Source organism: Marmota marmota, unplaced genomic scaffold (assembly GCF_001458135.2).
Source record: "Marmota marmota marmota unplaced genomic scaffold, marMar, whole genome shotgun sequence".
Taxonomy (NCBI): Eukaryota; Metazoa; Chordata; class Mammalia; order Rodentia; family Sciuridae; genus Marmota; species Marmota marmota.
The window spans coordinates 2166652-2174801 of record NW_026000196.1 but is presented as its reverse complement, the minus strand read 5'-3'; the positions used below and the strand labels follow the sequence as shown (position 1 = coordinate 2174801).

General features: G+C 34.1%; 1 protein-coding gene across 1 annotated transcript in view; it reads left to right on the top strand.

Annotated features, from left to right (window-relative positions):
- The window catches only part of Efl1 (elongation factor like GTPase 1), a 137035-nt gene that overhangs the window by 643 nt on the left and 128242 nt on the right, over window positions 1-8150 (top strand). Inside the window, exons 2-4 of the mRNA XM_048790135.1 lie at window positions 251-354; window positions 3290-3357; window positions 5547-5631. Of these exons, the coding sequence (XP_048646092.1) occupies window positions 264-354; window positions 3290-3357; window positions 5547-5631 (244 nt within the window). The 5' untranslated portion in view covers window positions 251-263. The remainder of the gene's footprint in view (window positions 1-250; window positions 355-3289; window positions 3358-5546; window positions 5632-8150) is intronic.

The window sequence follows — 8150 nt, the reverse complement described above, 5'->3', positions numbered from 1 at the left end:
CCAGGAGCTCCTTGATTCAACACAGCCTTCCCATCCAGAAGGATGAATACACTCCATAAGTACAGTTTATTGACTTTCAAGCTGGTCTTGGGCCTGGATTGGTATGTCTCATCTATAAACGTTCATTTGAGTCTTGGTTTAAGGGATCTGAGAAATCTTTTTCAGCTCCCAGCACTTAAATTTCTTTTTCCCTTGCCTGGACCTTTAGCCCTTGTGTCATTTGTAATACATCTTTTATTTTTAACCACAGGAAGTGAGCAACCATGGTGCTCAATAGTTTGGATAAAATGATTCAACTCCAGAAAAACACTGCTAACATCAGGAATATATGTGTTTTGGCTCATGTTGACCATGGTAAGAACCTTTTTTAAATGGCTATTTTTCATTAATAGACAAGGCATGTTCAGTAAATTGAACCTGTGGGCAGTCGAAGAAGTAGGTCTTACTCCTTTTAAAAGTTTTTTTTTTTTTTTTTTTGTGATGTCAAGGACGCATATGATATGAACATGGTTAACTATTTATTAGCATTTTTCTATATAGTATGTCAACTTGTTCCTAAATCAGAACTTCAGTTTTTGTTTAAATATGAAAAACTTTTGAAATGACTTTGTTTGTAAAATAGCTGTAATCTTGATATTGTGTCCTTAGAGCCTTTGTTATGTGATCCTATTTAATTCATCAAATATTTATTGAACATCTGCTAAGTTCAAGGAATTTTGGTAGGTATATCAGGACACAGACATTTATGAGTGGGACACCTGTCCCATATCCTATTGAGGAAGCTTTAGGAATGGAGCAGGCAATATGAGAAAAAGTAGACTGTGACCACTGAGAAAACTAGAGGATTGGGAAGCTAGAGGTGGGTTAACCCACTATGTACCAGAATCCCACATATAGGACAAAATTTTTATTGGTGTCCTATATATGGGATGCTGGGACATAGTGAGTTAAGAAAAGGTTTCACAGCATAATTAATATCAGAGATGATCTTTGAAGGCGGTCTGAAGATGACAAATGGAGACAAACATTATAAGTGGCAGTGTGTCAGCTTGGGAAGAAGAAAATACATGTGGCTGAAGCCCAGGACACTATAAATGCAAGAATAGCTAAGCATGATACATGTGATTTACATAGACATTGCTGTAACACCATAGCCCTGCTTCATGCTAATCCTGCTATTGGTTTCAGACCCCTTCTGAGTTCTGGTTGCTGAGGCAAAATGATTGGAAAGGGCATGTGAAATAAAACTTATATACCATCCTATAGGTGAAGGAGTAGTACATAGAGGTGAAGGGGCAGGCTGGGTCCTATGTCATAGAACTCTTCATAGCCACTGGGCTACATGTAAGTTAGGGGTTAAGTGCTTCAGCTCTGGAGTTAGACATCCTGAATTTATTTTCAACTTCATTTTTAAGTTTCTTTGCCTTCTTGAATTTCAGTATGCTGCATATGTATACCAGATGAAAATCATAGCTATCTTATAGGGATTAAATGTGATGACAATGAGAATCCCTTGGCAGGAAGTTAAATACTTCATTATGAAAATGATCATTAACATTTTTTTATGAGGACATGGGAGCCATTAGCAGAAAAAAAATAAAACTAAGTTTGATATAGTTAAATAGTAGATTAGATTAAACTGGTAGAGTGCTTAGGATTGATTGAAAGGCAGAAAAGAGGTTAGGTGGTTGTAGATCACCTTATAGGTGAAGCCAACTGAGAATGAGTTTTACATACAAATCCAATGACTTACCCTGCTGTCCCCAGACCTTTTGTAATTATACGACACACATTTTGAGGCCACAAAGTCTAATAAGTTGTTTATCTTTGTGAATTAAATCATGTGAAAAGTCAGTGGTGTGCATGTTTGCAGAGCAATTTGTTTTAAATTTCCTCTTTAAAATTGTTAAATGGGTACTATCTTAGAAAACCTTTAATTCATATTCATTCAACTATTTATTGAGTCTTTTTTAAAAAAAAATACTGTTTTAGTTACCAGTGAACATAATACCTTTATTTTATTTATTTATTTTTATGTGGTGGTGCTGAGGATCTAACCCAGTGCCTCACATTACCACTGAGCCACCCCCCAACCCTTGTATGTCTTTCATATGCCAAGCATTACTCTGATCCTAGAGTTACAGTCATAAATAAAGCAAAGTCCCTGCTTTCTTGGTACATGGAAAGAGCATGATTTTCATGCCTAGAATGAATTCCACTTTATTGGGTAGCAGGAAAGTGATGCTCTAGTGTTATATGCTAACACATAACCTTCACATGGCAAATAGATAACATATTAATTAAAAGTCTTCAGTATTCCTACTGATTGGTCTCTGGTTTGAATTATTATATGGAATTCATAGTTTTGTTGAAGTTCATGGAGTGTAATAAGGACTTGTCTTGAAGAGAAAATCTTTTCCTTTTGTTAGACCAACCCATCTGTAGTAATTATTATATACTTCTGGAATTCTTTAAACAAAGTTACTTATTTATATCCCTTGAAATTTTGTAAACTTTAGTGGTAGTCTATTTGATAAAGGTAACTAGAATTATATACTTAAATATACAAAGAAGTTTTTTTTTATTATAAAGTAAATTCTAGGTTTATATTTGGATACTGTTTATATATGTTACAGTGTAGATGATTATCTAACACAGCTTATATTGCAATAGTAATAGATATGGGTAAATTTCCTTAGTAAATAAGTATTAACAACTAACACGTACCAATTAGGGCTTGCATGGGGAAACGTGGTGGAAGACTATTGTTCTTGATGATATTGTTAATGATATTTTAATATTACATCTTAATCATATATTGATGATATTCTGTTGTTTCTTGATGACATATTACCTGATATTATACGTTTCAGAGACGTTGAACATGATTTCTGTTGTTATCATTCTGTACTTTCAGGGGCTTCAGTTTATAAGCATGATTAGCTATTGTGAATACTGGATGACTGATATAATAATTGTGATTAACCTGACCAAATTCATATAGGACAGATTTTAGTAGCTATAAAATTTGTCAGTTATGTTCTCTTTTGGATTGGCATAGTGATTACACCACTATGGAGTACTAGCCTCTATGTCTTTCCAGATGATATTCTGTTTAGAAGTCTATAAAATTCTTAAAATATATCTTTTGTCTTATGTCATCTGGCATAGGTAAATAAAAGATCCTTGCTAAACTAATTCTTATGATCAGACATCAAATTTGTGAGTAAGTCTATCTCCCAATCCCCTTTAAAAACTACATAGATTTTAATTTATGTTATTTTAACAGGAAAAACTACTCTTGCTGATTGTCTTATATCTAGTAATGGGATCATCTCCAGCCGTCTGGCAGGCAAGGTATGTTGTTATGTTTAATAAACACTTGTCACATTTCAGTGAGTGTACAATATTATAAGCTGTTTGCAGTGTTCTCCAGTGATCTAAAAGAGTATAAAACATAATCCTGCATCTCAGAATCTATTATGCAAGATAAAATAGATGTTGAGAAAAATTGTTATTTTTATATTGCTTTGTATTACTTTATATAGTACAAATTATAAGGAGTTTTTGTATTAAGTCAAATAATACACAATTGTGAGAGATTTCACAAAGAAGTTCTTCACTGGTCAATGAATTAGGTGGTTTGAAAGGCACAGAAACCATTAAGTGGTGGGAAATAATGTGGATAAGGCTTTTGTGTTATGCTTGATTTGAGTGGACCCCTTGCCTAAGACCAGTGGGAGAGAAAATGTACCAATGGAACATGTCAGATTGCAGAAGATCTTTTTGAAGGTTAACCTAAGTATCATATAAGTGCCATAGGAAGGCATCTTAAGCCTGAGGATCATAATGAAAATAATGTTTTAGGAAATGAATTGAAAAAGATCTTTCTTTCTGGGCTGTGAGTTTCTAGCTTGGAATAATTTACTTTGCAGTAGAAAAATAAAGAGATGTTCCTCTTTTTAATGAATCTAGGATATATGGCTTGCAGGATTTAATCAAGTGACAGGGAATAGATGAGGAGGTGGAGAAGCAAAAGTGAAGTGAATTAATAGAGTAGACAAGGAGAAAGAAAGGTAGAATTGGGCACCTGAGACCATCTTATGAGGTGGAGTATAAGAATGAAGTGCTTGTGCTTTTCCCACCTGGGAACGTAGAACTATAGTCACTCTAAAGTAAGAAGGTGGAAGAAAATAATAAAGTTAGTGAAGCAGAAAATAAACATTTTATAGAAAGGATCATGTTAACCAAAATCACAGCTAATAAATATAAAAATGATGGACATACCATACATTTAGAGTGAACCCAAATACTAACTATGGAGTTTAGTGACATATCAATATTGATTAATCAGTTGCACAAGTATACCATACCATTTAATAACAAAAGATATAAATAACGGAGGAAACTATGTTGTGAGGATGGTTTGTGGGACCCTTTATACTTTTGAGTCTTTCTATAAACTTAAAATTGTCCTAAAAATATTAAGTCTGCTAATTAAAATTATTAGCAGTGTAGACAATTCATGATTATCACAACTAGAAAATTTGTTTTTAATTTATCATTGTTGAGGCATATGGTACCTTTGGTCAGCAAATGTCCTTACTGTGGCTCACTGTACTTTGGAAGTATATGAAGTATAGTGTATAAAAGGATGTTTGAATGAATTACTTAAAAAATTCATACAGTTGACAAATATCAGCAAGATTCATCAAGAAGAATAGAAAAGAGGCAGAAATAAATTATATTAGGGAAAGAAAAATGCTACAGATTAAAAAAAGTTAATGAGGGGCTGTGGCTATGGCTCAGTGGTAGAGTACTTGCCTTCCACTGTGTGGGGCACCGGGTTTGATCCTCAGCACCACATAAAGATAAACAAAGATATTGTGTCCATCTACAATTAAAAAAATATTTTATAAAAAGCTAATGAGATTGATGGCAAAAAGAATCTCATTATTAAGTATAATTGTAGTGCACCAATATAGAATGTATATATACACACTCTCAGGCAAAGATAACGGTAGGGTATAATAAACAGCTTTAAATAATCTTAAATGTGATGAAATGTAAAAATGATAACTTAATAAAACTAGACTTAAGAAATAGAAAACTAGAATAATCCTGCAGTATTTTAAGAAATCAAATGGCTGGCAAAAATCCTTATACAAAGAAAAAGCCCAGATGATTTAACTGTCCAGTTCTCTTAGATATTAAAGGAACAAGTAATTTCAGTTCTACTTGAACCATTCAAAAATACAAGGAAGAAAAATTCAACATCAGGGAATACTCTCCAAGTCATATGAATGGAATAACAGACCAAGTCTGTTAAAGATAGTTCCAGACAAGAAAAATCTCATGCCAATCTTATGATTGTGGATTAAAAAATTATTAATAAGCAAAACAGCATTATATAAAGAGTTACTTCTTATAGCCCAATAGATTTAGCTCAAGAATTCAAGATTGACTTAATATGTAATTTTATCATAATAATGGATTAAAGGGAAAAGATCATGAACAATAAGATGCATATGTTGCGTTTTTTCCAGCTAAGGTACATGGACAGCAGAGAAGATGAACAGATCCGAGGGATCACTATGAAATCCAGTGCTATTTCCCTACATTATGCAAAAGGTAAATTAACCAGTGTTTTAAAGAAAAATAGCAATGAATCTTTCTTATCCTCCTTTTCCTTTTTGAATTACTTGCATGCCTCAGTTTCTTTCCTTTATATTCTATATATTTAATGCTGGCCTCTCAAAATGATCTGTTATCAGAGTCAGGCTATCCAGGCTTGGATGCAGTTGGGGACCTCTGATTGTCTTGAGGGCAGAAGACTGACAATTTGCACTTGCCCCTCTTCTCCAGTGATAGTATGGATTTCTTCACCAGGAAAATCAGGAGTCCTATGCCTTGTTGACTCAGCCTTAGTGTTCCATTTCCTGGCTGGACTGGTTCTGCCCCATGGCCTGTTTATTCAATTTAGAATCTTAACTGTGGGTTGCCATGATCAGTACTAGCTTGTTATTTTCAAATGAGGATGTCATTTTAATAATAAACTTCTGGGAATTTACCTGGAAGAAATAGTCAAACAAGTGTGTGAGATACATGTTCACTAATACCTAAAGTTTTGTATTAATGAAGAGAAGTGCCAATAATCTGTCAGTAGGAAAATGATTAAATAAACTGGTATATTCATGCTGTGAAATATGCAGGTGTTATATGCTTGATCTGTGTGTAATTATATAGAAAAATGATGTTAACAGATAAGAAAAAACAAGTTGCAGAATATTTTTTGTAAGATATGAATGCATTTGGGTAATAAAAATATGCATGCAGATAAAGGTATCTGGAAGCATACATACCCAATCCTTCATATTAGTTATCTCCAGGAGCTGGATTATGGCAAAATTTGCACTTTTTCAAAATATTTATATTTGTACTGTTAGAAAACTTTACACAAAATATGTACTTTTGTAATTTGAAGAAAATAATAAAGTTATATTTAATTTCCTTAATGGAGTGGCCTCTGGTTCATCCTTCCTAGTATCATACCTCTGACATTGACACCAAGCCATATACTGTGAGGTGTGGCTATTCTCTTTTACATAGTCTTAAAAATATTTTTGTACCAAACCAAATTTGAAGCTGTTAGGCACATGAATTCCCATTGTTTACTATTAAAGGTAATGCTTAAAAAACAAACAAACAAACAAAAAAACTACCTCTTTCATTTAAAGGGGCGGATATCTTTACTCAGAGAACCAGAGAATGGGGCAAAGATCTTCACATCCCAAGTTGCTAGGATTATAGGCCAGCAGTGTCATTGCACCCAACTAAGGTCTATTCCTTAATTTTTAATTGTAGATGGATACAATATCTTTATTTAATTATTTTTATGTGGTGTTAAGGATCTAAGTCAGCTAGGCAAGCGCTCTGCCACTGAGTTGCAACCACAGTCCCAAGGTCTATTACTTCTTATTATTTTATAAACTTCAAGGGATTTGTAGCCTTTTATCTTCTGTATTCATATTATTATTCGGTTTTTACTTGAAAATTCCTCTAGTGTCAATTTTAATTGCTGTGTTCTGGACTTTGTCTCTAGTTACCCTTTTTCCCTTTATTCAGGTTTAACTTATATAATATAAAATTGACCCTTTCCAATTCAATTGTCTTTCTAGTGTAGTATTGTAGGAGAGTGGCCATTGGCTACTGGGAGTTGACTGGTCTAACTTTTTGCCAAGCTCTTTGACTTTGGACAGCTTGTTCTCATATTGTTTTAGATGTTTCCTAGATTGCACAGAACAGAGATTTATACTAGCTTGGAGTGGGATAGATTATTCAAAAAACGTGTGTAAAATGATAAAATATTAATCTTGTTGGAGTGACATCTTGCAGAAATTGGAGCCATATTTTGATTCTGATTCCAAGATGATCCTATAGACTACATTCAGTGAAAGTTTATGGATCCTCCCCCTAGAATTCTACTGTTGTCCTTTGGTTTGGTTGTCTGTTTATATCTCTTATTATTATACTGTGTAAGCATTTGCCTACTTGTCAAATTTTCATCTGTATACACTTCACCTTGTCCCAACTCCTCATTCCTACTGCTACTCCTTACTCCCTTTACTTTTTATGTTGAATACTGCTTTCTCTCTTGTGTTTTTCTGAGCACAGAATTTCAGGAGTAGGCCATGTGCCCAGCTTTTGCTTTTGTGCCAATTCGTTGCAAATGAATTGTTAACAGGACACTTGGGATTTACCCAGTGGGTTGGTTGCCCTTGGTTTGGATAATCACCTCCTAGTCAACAGTGAATGTTGGAGTGGAGTCATAAAGTATCCAACATGTTTCTATGTGAACATGGCCTGACTCTTTACAAGGGACTTAGGTAGGCTGTCTCCATAGTTAACAATGCAGAGCCTTATTTTCCAGATCTACAAAGTGAGCAATATAAGTTGGGAATATTGACTGAAACATATGCTCTCAGAACACCTAAGAGATGAGATAGATTTTCATCTGTACTTTTAGTATTGATTTTCCAGAATAGGGCATTTCCTACTATGAAGATGGGACAGACTGAAGGAGAATCTGGATGGGAAGGAACAGAGATCCTGAGGGTTGAGGAAACTCAGGTGACTTATAGACCATGCTT